The sequence below is a fragment of the Lissotriton vulgaris genome, chromosome 12 (genome assembly GCF_964263255.1).
Source record: "Lissotriton vulgaris chromosome 12, aLisVul1.2, whole genome shotgun sequence".
Lineage (NCBI taxonomy): Eukaryota > Metazoa > Chordata > Amphibia > Caudata > Salamandridae > Lissotriton > Lissotriton vulgaris.
Window position 1 is genome coordinate 521,264,238 of NC_141700.1, and position 16,464 is coordinate 521,280,701.

Consider the following 16,464-nt stretch of genomic DNA (forward strand, 5'->3'; position numbering starts at 1 on the left):
TGCACCGTTGATTAATAATGTAGAGCGTAAAGTCTCAAATTCAGTCTTGGAATGTCCAAGCCTAGAAGATGTGCATCTTGTGCAGTAACACTTCCACATCATCATGTACAGCCACTTGGGAGTGCTTTTCTCTTAATGGGAGAGTATGTTCATTAAGCCTTAAAAAGGAGACTACTACAGCAGAAGTCATAATTAAGTATAGGAAAGTGCCCTTTTTGTATGGTGAATCAAACCCACACACGTACTTTTTGCTCCAATTTGGATGATTAAGACTCTGAGAGTACACTGGAGCCTGCTGCTCAGACCCCAGTGCAAGTGCTCTCTCACTAAAACTAATGTGTGAATTGGTAACCCCAACAGGCAAGGACTTTAACCCCCATAAGTCCCTAGTATATGGTACCAGTGCTACCCAGGGTATGGGTGTTAAAGGAGTCACCAGGGCCTGAAGTACTGTTTGTGCCATCCTTAGTGACCCAAGTAAACTGATAGCAGGCCTCCCATTGCAGACTGCAGGAGCAGTGCAAACTGCTGGAACTAGACATTTTTATGTGTGGCAAATTGAATGCACTATTTTTAATATATGCCAGTTTCCCCTAAGGAACGGTGCAGTATATTAAAGGTGTGGACTTGTAAGTGCAAGCTTGTATCTCCCTACAGTGACTTTTACCATTAAAGTGATAGTCGGTTCATAGGATAACATGGGCTGGCACCCGGGCAAACCCGAGGTTGGCAGCTCCATTATGATACTGCCAAAATATGTCATGTTTGGTATCAAACAATGTACCTTCTCACCCCTATAATGAATCTTGTGTTGAGAACGATGTGTCATGCACCCAGGTTGGATACTCTAAAGGTTGCCTACATGCTTGCCTTAGCTTTTCCTGTGCTCTGGCAGCCAGCACCAGCTGCTACAGCCGAGACAGGAACCGGATCCCCGGTCAGGAGGTGTGAACTCTGCCAGGAGTCAGAAACAATTACCTGGATGGGAAGGGGGTCACACCTCCCTCCCTGAAAGGATGGCAAGTGAAGTGGCACATTAAGGCAGTGAGCTTTAAAGACTTTACCGCCTGTGATATGCAACCAGGCGGGCACCCAAAGGAGGAAATAGCCTTCCCTCTGCCCCCAGGCACATTTGCACCCGAGCGGACGGGGAATATTAGGTACTCAGGAGGTTCACACTCCCAGAAGCCTCTGGGGTGGGCTACCTGGTCTGTACAGCTGAGAAAGACTTCTGTAATGTTTAAAAGTGGTACAATAGAGGGTTCTGGGTAGAAAAGGTGGTCATATAAGGGGGGGATAAGCTGCTAGGGCTAGTAGCTCATTGGGCACTTGCACCTACACCCCTAAATCTAGGATTTAGGGGCTACCCCTGACACCAGAACCTCAGTTCTGAGCTGATTTGCAACAAAGGACAAAGAGGATCCCAGTGTCTTAGACAACAAGATCTGCACAAGGCAAAGGTGTGATACTCTGTACCTGTGTCAACCTTCATGGAACTGCACAACTGTGATTCGTTATTGACCAAAGCTCGGTTCCCCCAAAAGGAGATCCCATTGAGAGCCAAAGGCAACTCCAGCTTTCCTGCACTAGTCACACTAGTACTCTGCACACCGCAGGTAAAAAGAAACAAAGAATCGTTGGCCATCGGGTCCTCCGAGGAATCGCCTGAAAGTAGATGGTCCAGTGCATTGTGGTGAAATGTAGTCCTCATCTCCAGCAGGTTTCAGGCAGCTACTGTTCCCCCCCCCCCCTGATCCTCCGGATGTCGAAATAACTTTCTGCTGACCTTACTGCTGCCAAGGCATTGTGGTCGCGAGTTCGGCAACAACCACATTTACTTGACGCTGCAGTTCAAGGGAGCTCCGCAAAACCTTCATCGGATGTCAGCAGTGGCTTCATTGTCTACTTTTTGCACCCAGTTTCCCACCAGCACCATGTAAGTGGTGAAACCAACTCCCCTGTGGGTCCCACTTCAGCGCCAAGGACAGCCAGGACAACTCTGCACCTGGGCTTCTCAAGCCAGGTAAAATCGAACAGACCGTGGCAGCTTGGCCCTGGAACCCACATCACCTTTACACTCCTTGGGTTCCACACAACTCAACCTACAAGTGGCCGTTTGTCACTAGTGCTTTTTACCATAGACCTCAATGAAGAAGGTTTTGCAGCACTGATTTAATATTGCTTCTAAAATCCATAACTCTGGGTATACTAATCTGATTGACTTTATTTTGGAGACTAAATTTATCTAACAATCTGGTTTATTTTTTATAAATTGGTGTTGAATTTCTTTTGAGTTGTGTCATTTACTTATCGTCCATGTTGATACTCTGAAATGCTTAACACATGTTCCTCTTTAGAGCCTGACTGTTCTCTGCCTCTCTACCAGGACTGAGCTAAGGATTTATTATTGTTAATTCAAAAACCATCTTTTTGGTATTGTGAGAGTATTGTATTGCATGGTGAAGCCTACATAGCATCACTACATAATACTCTACTTGCCTGCAGTAAGCTAAAGGTCACCTGAGTTAATACCCCATAGCACTATGTTGGTTCTAAAAACCAAAACAATTAACCACCATCCTCCAATGAACACTGTAAACTCAAACCACTTAAGCCTTATTTGAACCCCCGTTCATCCTGCCAACTAATGAAATTAAATTAAATGAAATCCAGTATTTGTAAAGCACGCAATTACCCGAGGATGTCAATGCGCTGGAGTCAGTTGGGAAGATTAAACAAGCTATTGCCCAGAGTCACATGGTGCTGGGCTAACCTGCCGCTGGCACCGGGGATCGAACCGTGAACCCAGTGGTCGGGAGTCAGGCACCATGGCCGCTGCGCCACACCTCTTACATAATGTCTATACCTTTTCCCCTAGCTGTACTCTGTCTGAATTGCAATGTCCTGGTATCGACATAAAATTGCCTCTATTTTAATATTAAGTGTATACTTTTAACAAACAACTCTCTAAATAGAGAACAATGTTGTCTATCACAACCAAAACAAATAAATGTTGACACAAGCGCTGAACAAATGAGAAACAATCCACTAATTTTGATTAGGGGGACATGTTCCATGTGATTCAGAGTTCTGTGGGCCCACCTAGCAGAGGTTTGCTATGGTACCAAGATTTTGTTAATATCGACTGTGCATGAATGGTTGCAGTCAACATCCAGCCCTTTAGTTGAATTTTCAGACTGTTTACATGAAGGACCCTAAACAGTGTTAGTGTCCAGATACAGCTGTGCTGGTCTGATCATGTCCTGTGCCATGTACATGCTGCAAATAAGACTGGATTGGCTTCCATTCCATTTTCATGGCTCAGTTTATGGGCAGGGGGGTCCTCAAATATTTGAATCTGTCGAGGGGTAAAGTTTTTAACCATGATTATCTCACTCTTAAAAAAAGCGGACATTGAATCCTGGAATAAGATTATTAACGATTTGGAAAATGTTGTATTTATCCAGACATAATGATGCCCTTTATTGTGAATACTGTTATTTAATGAGTATAACAATGTTTCTTCTTTTGTATATATCAAGATATATTGATGTATTTTATCGTGAAATTGTTTTTTTAACATGCACTGTAGGATTTTTTTTTTAAAGTGTCATATTTTATGGTTGTAAAAACCAAATAAAGAATTTCATAGAGTTTCATATTTTGACCACTTGCTCCCAGAAGGATACAGAATGCTGTATACCTTTTACCTGAAAGAACTGAAAAACCAAATGAAAACGGTATCTCCGTGTATATGAAAACAGTCAGGATCTCAGTAATCGGTCGGAATTTTAAAGGGACTTCCTTTTTGCAAGGGTGGAGGCTGATATGTCTTGAAACAATGAGGGGAAAGCCACCTTGTATGTTATTGGTTCAGCTCTCCATCCAGCTCCAAGGATCTCCTCCTTGATCTTAGACAAAATGCACTTGAGTGATCAAGGTTTGATTGCACAGGGGGTTTAAACCCTATGCATGGGGTCTAGATCTATGGTCTGATAGTTGCAGCTGCCACTCTCTTACTTGATGCATGGCAGCATTCATTTTGGCATCTCAGCCCTTGCTCTGACTTCGGCAGGAGGGGCGTCTCATTCTAGACTGCAAAACATAGTCCAAGCACCACCGCCCTCTTTATAAGTAATGAACGATGTGTTACTTCCCTTATCTTGCTACCCCCAAATCAGACAATTATTGGGAGGAAGCCACCAGGAGCTTGACAAGGACAGTTTTACATTGTCCTCGCTATAGATATGCTGCCAGATCCAATTTCTGATGAAAGCCTAAAACAAGATATGTGAATGTTGCACTCCGTATGACCACAGAGGTGGATGGGCTTTGGTAGGGCAGAAGAAAGACCAGTTTCCAATGATGCTTAAACCGCCAACAACTACACCCCAAATCGATGAAGTAGGCAATTGTTGCCTCCATTTCCTGAGAAGCAGAAGCCTGCACAGAAAGGCCTCCTTACTCTAACCAGGAGGTTGCAACAGACGCACCCTGATTAAACCTCAAAAGAGGAGTACTACTAAGAAAGATAGTACGATATTGCTTATAAATTACTGTTAAATAGTTACGAGCATGAGTAGCTCAAATTGGAAAAAAACATAAAAGGAAAGTGACGAGTACCCCTATAATGCCTAGCTAGGGCGGATTCAGATCAGGGTGCCTATGCAAGCATCTTTTTCTATTTAACTCCCCCCTAAATGAGGTTTCATTCATAGCAATGCCTTTTTGTCTGTCCAGGTCTCACAGTACTTTCTCTCAGAAAAAGAGCACATTTGGTTGTACAATTGCCACAACAAGGGTCTTAAATAAAAACAAATGAAGCACGAACAGCTTTATTTCTTTCACTGTTTATAATAATGGCTGAACAGTGACGATTCAGGTCCCATAAATACAATACAGAACTGATATATTTTATTTCAACAATTATTTGAATAAACAAAGGAAATATAACAAGAGGAGTAGTGTTGATGGTGGCCTATGTTCTTTCTCTCTGTTGTGTTCTAGGACTTCATTGAATTTAGAGCACCTTGGCACATGTGTAACATAGGTGAACCTCCAAGGGGAGGAGGGAGGTCGCAAGTGGATATGTGAAAGATACAAATACTGATGAACTACAGTTATAGGTAAGTAACTTTTTCCATCTACAGTATTGGATCTTTCATAGGTTCACATGTTTGAATCAGAAAATCAAACAGTAAAACAATATATGCATAATCATGGTTACAGATGGTGGGAAATGAGCAAAATAAGATTCACCTTATGGAAAAGTGGACGCAACAGTGTTTGTCTTACACTGCTGCATCCTTTTTTACTGTTGAATCCCAATAGTATTGCTAAATGAACCTGTTTCTATTCTTTCATGTTGCTACTCTACAGATGTTTTGTACTGATACACCAGTAAATAGAGACATAGAAGTGGAAACACTACTAATAGGATGTGCTCTAACTTTATATTCCAGAGGTTTTCCTTCTTTGAATGACAGAACACAATAGCTGCAGAGATCCAGCAAGCTATGCTCTGTTTTGAAAGGAGGAGATGTTTATGAGGGGTAACATAGGCTACCAACTGTTGATCTGCCTTTCCAAATTCTTTAGTCCTCTCAATATCAAATTTCAACTACCTTCTTGCATCAAAATTGTGAAGTGCTCTTTCCGCAACATTTTTAGAATATTGAAAGAATGTCTTTATAGTATAAAATGCTTAATTAACAGTTGTAACAAATAACATCGCCTACAACCATTGGACGGCAAATGGTTATTACGAATATCGATGCCAACTTGTATATTTTGAGCCTCCCCACCCAGCAATTCAATCGTTCCTTCCTCCTCAAGCCCCATGTGGATGGTTCCTTAGTATAACATTGTGTAATTGTTAAGGAAAAGAGACACCAAATTTTGTGGGGCTCCTACTTGTTCTTCACCAGTAACGCCTTGTTTAGATGTATACATAGGGTACGAGATGCATTGCCTTTAAGAATTTGGGGAAATTTAACTATATATTTTCCCAGAGGATTGTGGCCAGTGGGGCACAGTTTGCAGCATACATTTACTGTTTGCGCGATCTTTTCCTTTGCATGTATCTCCCACAGCCTGTTTAGCCAGTCACCTAACGTAAGTACCTCCTGTGCACCCCTCAATACAAGGATGGTTCTCACTGCTGTGGTGGTTATCTTAGCTACTTGTTTGCCCCATAGAGATGTGCTGGACTTTCCCCCTTTGGACTGTATGCCTAATGCCACCATTCACAGATTCCTGGGTGTCTAGGTCTCGAACGCTCTGTCAATATCTGTTAACACTTCCTCCCAACATCTATAGAGCTTGGAGCATAGCCACAGAACACGCAGCAATGTCCCTGTGGGGCTGCAACATATCCAACACACCTCTGATGTTGATCTATTCTACCTCACTGTCTTATTTAGGGTTCTGTACCAGTGTGCCTGAATTTAATATTGTATTTGCATGGTGATAGAAATTTGTGCCGCTACTTTGGCTCCGCCAAATAGGCGTGTCCATTGTTTTGAAGTTACCTGTACTCCAAATTATATTTCCCTTCGTTATTGGCCTGGATTTTTCCCTGGTGAGGGGGCCTAGTAGGTTTTTGTAGATTTTTGATATTAGCTGCTGCTCAAGGTAGCCATCTTTCATCCATTCTCATATGAAGTAAGCAGTCTTTGGCCCCCTTGTTTGATAAGTGAGTGTAGGACTCCAGTGACATATTTGTGCATATGCAAAATGTTTTGAATAAGGTGGGTCATGTTGCCTTTGCAGGTCTTCCAAAGGTTTTAGCTGGCCCTTGTCGAATAGGGAACCAAATATTATGCATCTACTTGCACAGCAGGTTTGAAATCTGTGTTGTCCATAGCTGGGGTGAAATCAGTTTTGAAACAAATGGGTCCATCCAACCCCAAATTGCCAGGGAGACCCTGGTCACTGGAGAAGAATGCAGGCCCACTGTATTTGGGCTTTATGTATCCATGGGAACTGCCATAATGGAGTCACCCCAATTTAGTGATCAATATTGCACCACTATTTAGACGTTTCCATATAACCCCATTCAACCATGTTTCAGAAGAGTACAGCCCAGTAGTATGAGAGTGCAAGGATTTAATGAATCACCCTTGCTGTGTTGGATGGTATAGTGCTTTAATCACTTTACCCTACCATAATAAGTGGTTGATTCCTAACTGCAGTTGTTTCAAGACACGACAGGGAAAACCAGTGATATGGTTTACAGCACAAGAAATTCTAGGAAGTATGTTAAATTAATAGTAGCCAGTCCACCCATACATGAAAAATATTGCAATTGCCAGGTTGCTTTAATATCGGTAAATAGTCATGAGGAATTCAGGTTTACTTTTTGGTATGTGGTGTGTGCTGGTTTGATACCCAAGTAGGTTACCAATTGGACTGCCCAGTTAAAGTGAATTAGTTTGCTTAGTAGGGTTTACTGGGGAGGAGGCAATGGACGCAGAAGTAGACTCTCCTATTTAGCAAAGTATATTTTGGACCCTGAGACCGTTTTATATGTGTCCAGATCCTCAAGCAGTTGGGAAGGGGGTGGGGAGTAATAAGTACACAGAGTAAGCTTACTGATGTCACCTCCCCAGGCAACCCCCTTTATATCACCATGTTTTCTTATACCAGTAGCTAAGGGCTCCGGAGTCAAAGCAAATAGGAGTGGTGACAGAGGACAACTCTGTCCGGTGGCCCTTCCAATCTCCACGGGGTTTGATTTGAATCAATTAACTCTTACATAGAGTTTTGGGGAACTATAGCCCGCTAACATCCATGGTCGAAATCTCTGACCAAAAGCCACTGACTTCATCCTTCTTAGGGCAGTCCTATACGTTCAAAAGTGATATTTTCAAGCCTATGCTCGCACTTAATCCAGGAGTTCTGCATGAAATGTTAGCAACAACCGAGGTGTATCACTTGAAGATTTGGTACTGCTTAACATATCCTCATACTCTAACGCTTGTGATGAAAAGAAATTGAGTAGTAGTGCTCCTATTACTTACAAGCTTGTATGATTAAACAGATATCTACAATTCCTCGCCCGTCAGTGGTTTGCTCTTTCCTTTCCCATCTCAATTCTTCCCTTAAGTGCAAGGCCTTTTACCCCAGTAGTACCACTTGTGTATTAAAATAGGAACATTTGCTAAAAAAGTTAAGTATGTATAAGCTGGTGTCATGATGAAGGGGCTAACAAATTCAGTTATAAGTTAAACCATTTTTTTCTAGTCCTGACTTAACCTCGTACTGTGATAAGGAAATGTAGAACATTGGAATGTTGGGAGCTCCACTGATGACAATGGACTGCTTCTTGCTTCTAAGGGCCGGTAAAGGCAGGCAGAGCAACATTCCAATGTTTTAGAAAGGCCTCTCGGAGCTCGAGGATTTAAATCCCCTTGAGCTTCAAGAAGTTTTTTTTTATTTGTTAGAACATTCTGTCCTCTAGTGGCAGAATGTTCGAATAGCCTTATAGCCCTTCGTAGCAGGGCTATACCGCCTATTAAAGTCCTGTCCCTTGCATTTGCTCGGGCCTTTAACGTGGGAGCGGGTCTTTAATAGCCGGTATAGCCCACTACAGCGGGCTATAAGCCTACAGTAGTGCTCAGAAAAACAGGCAAATAATTAGAGCATGATTGTTTCTATGGCTTTTGCTCCAGTCCTAGAAATGGAGTACAATGAATTCCAGTACCATTTGTCAGAGCGAGTAGTGGAGGACGTAAAAATAAAATTGTTTTTAAACCGTGCTCCAAACAACTCTTCTGCCTTTTCTAAACATTATGAATAACAAATGTTAGTATTGAACATTTTTTCATGGTACTCAATTTATCATTCAGAAGCTTAGGAACCTGGATCAGTCATGTTGGGAACTGAACTTGTGTCCTGCAGATTACCACATAAAGAATGTTCAACCCATTGAGCCATCCTCTTGACAGATTTCTGCTCATCGCCCAACCTAACAACCCTACAGACAAATATCTACCATTCCAGCAAGATTATTTAATCACAGTCAAAAGGCTTTGAAAGCATGTACCATATTTATGTAGTACTAGGGATGAAGGGCTGTTTCCAATCCCAGAGTGAGGATACTCTAACATACTAGGCGTATTCATCGAGCCTATCCAGGTCTTGTAGTGGAAGATTCTGTATCTCAGCACCAAACTTCTGCAACATTTTGAGCCTCATGTGTATCACAGCGATGAAAACATTTGGGAGGGGAAGCCTGTGAGCCATAAGAGGGAACACTGAATTCTGGTGCTCTCTTCAATTGCCCACAAAGGCACAAATTGTGATATCTAAAATGGTGATGCTGCCACGAATACTACACTATTTCACAAACTTTCCAGACTGGATTTCCTGGTCCTGGTTAATGGCACAGGAAGTCTTATTGAGGGAGCGGAAGTGGATGGAGGAAGACATAGGATATCACTGGGTATATTACAGTGCAAACCGTGAGATAGTGATCTCCAAGGCTAAGATTACCTGGTGTATTATCTTGCGGCACAACTGCAATGGCTGTATAAATGCCACGAACTAGTGGAGCTATGCTATGTGGGAAAGAGGAGACAGGAAAGCACCCTAGTAGCACTGCCTTAGATATCTGGGTGTTCAAGGCTGCTTAAGATTGGACAGCGATGCTGGAGAATACTTGCACGCAAGACTGCGCATCATCCACTGTACGTGGTGGCACTTCCGCTGGTGGGCATCCCCAGGGTACTGGGTGGGTTTTTCATGACTAGGCGACAGGTTGGGATCCAGACGGTGAGCGACTGCTATGAGGACAAGAAGTTCTGGGAGTTAGAGTGCATTTTTAGTTAAGGTGACCTGCCATACTCCCAATTTCTGGTGTACACCACCCTGTGACGATCCCAGGAGAACTTATCGGTTGGGTTTCACACTGAGCCGCAGACACACAAAATCTTGCAAGTATTGCTTACGTTTGGGGAAGTCCACAAACCGATATCTTGGCTTAATAGATCCCTACAATCTATGTCTCCAACTAAACTGACGAAGTTGAGAACTTATTGGGAGTGTGAGGTTGGGAGAGAACTGAGTGATAGGGAATGCTCTATTATACTGGAGAACTCACATCAGGTGACTAGGAACAATAGGTTTAAATTCACACAGTTCAATCATTTACATGACACATATCTTACACCCCATATGCTTAATATTATAGCTGGGACTTAAGATAAACAATGTGCTAGGTGTGCTCTAAGAAGGGATGCAGATTCTATACATATGACATGGAGTTGCCAGATGATAACTTTCTTGCAGGTAGTGACTGCTGAAATAGAGAGGGAAGTCGGCAGAACAGGTTCTTATAATAAGGAGACATGCTTACTGGGTTTATTCACACGACCAAAAAAGAGGAGGATGGGCTTCACATTTCTAGGCTTGGCTTTAGTGTGCACGAGGCGGGCTATAGCGATGCACTGAAGATCCCATAATGTCTCTACCGGTGCAGATGGAAGGAACAAGTTAAGAAGTGGGTGACGGAGGAGGATGTCACACTACATAATGAGCAATGAATAATTCAACGTAAACACCCTATCGCAGACGTCTGGAAAGAACTACTAGACTCGTTCACTGAGACCCATGATCGAACATGACATATGCCAGGGTCAGATGTAATGCAGGTTAACATAAAAATATGTGGTGTTAATTTCGCTTCAGAAAGTCACATGTGTTGGGGTTGATAGTCTTCTGGAACGGGACATGGTGAATATGCTGTAGTCATCTTGAAACTATGTCTCATGCATAGGGGCGAACCGGGCGAATGTTCGGTTCCTTGTTATAGGTTTGAATTAATTCAGTTTCTTGTATAGAAGTTTTCTTTTTCACTTCTACACAAATTAGCTTCCCTCTTCCTGCTACAGAATGCATGGAATTGGATTGTATGAATATTTAACCAAGAAAAGGTAATGATGCAATCTAGACAACTGCATGTGAGAAATGGACTACTGAATGTTATCTGATTGATTACAAAGATATGTGTTTTGGAAAAGTGAATAATGTTTTACAAAACACATTAAAAAAATCTTTGGCCTCGTGTATGAAGAATACATTAGGTAACAGGGGTCGCATTTCGTGCACCAACATTTACTGAACACATTCTTATTGGGTGAACCGACCTATGTATTAATAGGTCTATTCACAAATTACAGAATCTTTGTGGGCTTTAATTTGCCCAACTCATAAATGAAAATGGGGATGATCGCAAATTGAAACCCACTACGACAGACTACAGACACATGCATGGTGTACACCACCGTGTTTGTGACAGCTTTTGAATAAAGCAATCTTATTATAAATGCAGCCCAATTTCCTAAAAGCAAAACGGGATGTGTTTAAAAAAAGAAAATTAAAATGTTTGCAAACTTTCTTTTAAAGTTAGGCAGTGGTCCGTGGAACCACTTCCTACAGTTAAAACATTTTTTTGCACAATTCACAAAGGATTGGGGACCCCTTCCAGTTTGCTTATGGGCTACCACCTTTGAGTTGATGTTAAAATATGAATGTTTAGCGAACGTATTTCGGTCATTAATACATACATTAAGAAATTGGTATTTGCAAGGAATACCCCCAAAACGACCTTTTCAATACCCATTCCTTAATGTTGCTTATAAAAACGTGATGATTCGGCAAACCTATTCAGAACGGGTTAAGTACATTTTTAAAAAGTGTTTTAGCGGTCGCAAATCCTCAGATTCAGGGTTTGAGACCATTAAAACACTTTGTACATGAGGCCCCTAGACTTTCGAAACAATTAAGCTCTCTGTACTTTGTCCTACGTTTCCTAATCATGCAGTCCCTAAGTTAATAGGCTCACCGCACTGCGCCAGTTCACAACTATCTAAGCCGCATATTCACTTGTCCTTTGTTTAAATGTAGGAGCTAATGAGTAACTTAATACAAAGGAAGAGGAACAAATAATTAACCCTGCCATACAATTAACGTCTCTCTTCTATTTCAACTCCATGGCAACAGGGCATTAATCCATCGTATAACAAATAATTAGAAGTCTTGTTTACTGGTACAATAAAAACAACGAACTTGCAAGGCTCTGGAAGAAAAAGCGGATAGGTCTGTAGCTGGGCACATGAAGCACCATCTGCTTTAACAAGAACATATACGAATATTAAAGGCGACATACTTTACTAAGAGGAACACATACCCTCCATTGATTAAGAATATGCATACTCCTCTGGGCCACAAAACAATATTTTAATCACCTGTAACTGCAACTCATTCGCCCTAAATGCCACAATAGCTACCATTTTTCTACCACGTATCAAGTGAGGGAGTCCTGGTCAGAGCACTGCTCAATCAGCTACATTGATCTCAGAAAAATCTGGATTTCACCTTTTCACTTCTCTGGACAAAATCCAGAAGGTATTCCTATTTTTAAGCTGACATCTTTTATTATTGAGGGCTGTAACCATTGCTGAGACCAGATGTTTGGGTTCCCAGCAATCAACACGGACACAGCGCGACTCTACATATTCAACTGATGTCTGATCATCTTGCTTTCAGAAAAACACTTACAAGTAGTGTTTGGACAGGTACATCAGTTCTTAGGCCTGCTCTACCAACGATTCTTAGTATTAGTTTGACAGTATTTCTTTTTGACATTGTTCTATTGTTATTTCTGCACCGAGAAGCCACCCACTTGTGTTTCTCTTCTTAACCAACACAGTATCATAGCATATAATATACAAAGTATCATATAACGCACCATAATATACCTCACACTACAACTTAAGCATCATATTTTCTGAAGAGGAGCATCCTATATATATATATATTTCTACAAAATTAGAAAGTGCTATCCATCAGGGATGTTTTACATGTACAAATGCTGCTTTTCACTTGAAGTTAGTGGCTCCAAATTCATATTTCCAGTGCGAAGATCCCAGCCCTGGGAAGGGCTTCTTGATAATGACTAACCCTACAGTGAGGGTGATGTATATTTTTTAAGTTGCACCACTGTCTCAACCATCTCATATCAACTTACTTGCCAGAGATGGAGGTGGGGCCATATGCACATTTAAGGTGTCAGTAGTGCATTTGCCTTGTGTCTAAACATTGCTTTTATGTGGAGGATTGAATGAAAGGTTTACTCTGGACGGAAAGGCCTTTTAATCTTATGTTGAGTGCAGCCACCGATAAGGACAGTATGTAAGTGGGATTTGTCCAAGGTCTCTCTATTTAGAACCACATATCAACACATGTATTATCAAGAGGATAAGAAATGACCAGGCAATTCAGCCTTGTTTTTAGAGAAGACATATTCTTACCACTGGCTCGACAATGAATATATTGTCATTGAAGAGCATGGCATCCCTCTGAACTGTTTTCTTACGGTTGTGGAAAGTGCGAGAGAGGATGGACAGACGTTCACGCATCATGGGATCAGCACCACATTCTGACAAAAATCGGTTTGTCTCCTCTTCTTCTTCGGTTTGAAGACTTGTGTAGAACCTATAAGGATGAGAAAATTGGTTATAGGGCTAACCAGTTCATTTCCAGAGGAATGTTCCTAGTACACATAAACCAATTATCACATGTGAAATACTGACTGAGCAGAGGTCAGCTCCATCAAGGCAACAACATGGAAGACTAATGGCAAGGGCACATGAGAGAAGGGGAAGTGTTCAGATAGAACACTCTTTACACTGAACTCATGAGAGTACACTCAGCACAATTCAGACAGTAGAATAGTCACTTTGTGTATATGTATATAAGTGCAAAAATTACAATCCCCAAATAGCAGACAGTTTAGCAGATAGTCTACCTACAGATTAATAGACAAGGAGCACAACACAAATTGTGTAGTGTTTATAAAGCATACTGGCCTGCTCTACCACAGTACTGATGCATGCTTTTGGCAGTGCCACCACAAGGATTATATGAATGTTACCTGGAATGGAGGTGTGGCAGAGAACAGTTTCTTAACTGTGAAAGCCTGTAAAATTACGGTTTAAAATACATCTTTTCACATTATTGAAAGACTTTTATGGGAGCCAAGCCTGACCCACTTCCCATACGTGACAGATGTTCACCCACACAAAACACAGCCTATTTTATCACCCCCTCTTCCTAACAATGAGATTGTTGTAATGGGTGTTTCTCCTCATAAGCAAAAAATTAAGCCCCTGGTTGGAAACAATCCTTGCCTCCCCAAACAATATGGAAGTTGAGCAACGCAGATCCAGTGGACTACTGGCTTCATTCTTCTGAACACAGGAACAAATCCAAAACTTTAAACATGCGCTGGGAGAAATCTCTAAGCGCATCAGGGACACTAATTATTTATTTTCTAAAGGGAAAATACCTGCTTTTGAGGGAATTTTCTTTAGAAAATGTATTAAATGGCAACTGTTCCTTCAAATGTTGTCAAGTCAGATGAGATTTTGCAGACAAATGCCTGCCTTTGCAGCAGGAGCCTTATAACATGGCAGGCAAGCAACTACAGGGGCCAGCCGAGTCAATGCATCTCCACCCCACGTGATCTGCTTTGCTGCCAATCCTTAAATGAGGTCCTAGATGTAACATTCAAAATAAAACCTCTTGTTTAAGAAAGGGAGTGCAAAGTACTAACATGTCGCCTGAGATTTTATGGATGGTTTTACTGTAAATAACGTGGAGGTTTCTTACCTCGGGGTTCTGAGTAACATCTCGACGGACCTGGCTGTCCAGAAAGTAGTCCTTTGTGAATGTGTGCAAGGAGGCCCACGTAGCTGCCTGGCTGATACCCGGGACTGGAACTCCATGTGATCGCAGCTTTCACTCTGGTGGAGTGGGCACACAAACCTTCAGGGTATTGCTTCTTAGCCAAAGCGTAGCAGATCTTGATACAGGCAATTCATCTGGAAAAGGTTCACTTCTGCATGGCCCATCCATTCTTCACTCCGACATTCCCCACAAAGAGTTGGTCGCCCACCAGAATACTCACATGCGATCATGGTAGAATGACAAGGCTCTTTTTGGGTCCAGCCAGTTTAGTCGCTGCTCTTGCCTGGAGGGAAGCGGGGGAGCATAAAAAGTAGGCAGAGTGATGGATTGGCCTATGTGAAAGGGAGTAACCACTTTCAGTAGAAAGGAAGCTCTTGTATGAAGAACTAGTTTTTCTGGATAAATGTTGAAGTAGGGATACTTGAATGATAAAGCATGAAGCTCACTGACCCTCATGGTAGATATTATAGCCACAAGAAAAGCCATTTTGATGGTAAGGAGTCTGAGTGAACAATTGTGCAAAGGCTCAAAGGAAGTGCAGATAAGAAAAGTGAGGATGAGATTGAGGTCCCACTGCGGCATAACGAAAGGGAAGATGGAAACCAATGTTGCAAACCTTTCCAGACCCAATTACTATAGGGTATATGAAAAATGGCTGGTCAAGCATAGCAAAAAAACAGAAATAGCAGAGAGATATCCCCTTAGACTGCAGAGAGCACAGCCCTATTGGGCAAGAGAAAGGATGAAAAGGAGAACTTGAGACGCCTGGGCTTCACTTGAGACAAAAACCATCTCCAAGCGAGAGCCACCTTGGAAACTACAATGCGCAGAACTGCTGACATTGCATGTTTTCAGCAGTAGCAAACTGTTCCAACTAACGCTCTCCTCACTGCTGAAAAAAGACCTTGCATCACCTTCGGATGGACACGCCACTCCTGGCCTGCTAGGCATCTTTGGTGGAGTTCATCTACTCTGGCGTTTAGAGAGCCTGCCAGATGTTGAGCCACAAGAGAAATGCCCTCATGTTCCAGCCCTGTCCAGAGACAGAGAACCTCTTGTCAAAAGGTCCATGACCCCACCTCGCCCTGTTTGTTGCAGTACCACAGGGTGGAGGTGTTCAGCGAAGACCTGCACTAGCCTTCCCTTGATGGAGGGTAGAAAGGCTTTTAATGCCAATCGAATCACTCTGAGTTCCAACAGGTTGATGTTGAGTCTGGATTCTGCTGAAGACCAGGGTCCTCTGATCTCCACCTCTCCCAGATGACTGCCCCATCCCAGGAGTGACGCACCTGTCACGACTGTCAGATCTGGTTGGGGAAGGGAGAGGGGTCTGCTGCTGACCCAATCACGGTTCATAAGTCACCACTGCAGAAGTTTTGCAGTTCCCTCTGAGATCTGGACCATGTCAGAGAGATTTCCCTGATGCACAGCCCACTGGAACTTCAGGCTCCACTGCAAAGCCTGCACATGCCAGCGTGCATATGTCCAGCAGGATGCAGGAGGCCATGAGGCCCAGCAGCCTCAGAGTAAGTCTCACCAAAATCCAGGATATAGGCTAAAACATTGGTATCATAGCCTGAAAATCCTGGACTCGCCATATGGGAGGATAAGCCCGAAACTGCACCGTGTCCAGAATGGCTTCATTGAAAGGGAGCATCTGGGAGGGAGTCGGTTGTGACTTTGCCAGTGCAGGAGGTCCACTGTAGTCTGTAG

General features: G+C 42.6%; 1 protein-coding gene across 1 annotated transcript in view; it reads right to left on the bottom strand.

The window, feature by feature from the left end:
* The window catches only part of HYDIN (HYDIN axonemal central pair apparatus protein), a 2,950,008-nt gene that overhangs the window by 2,541,005 nt on the left and 392,539 nt on the right, over positions 1–16,464 (bottom strand). The window contains exon 9 of the mRNA XM_086945295.1: positions 13,314–13,497. Coding sequence (XP_086801421.1) covers positions 13,314–13,497 — 184 coding nt within the window. The remainder of the gene's footprint in view (positions 1–13,313; positions 13,498–16,464) is intronic.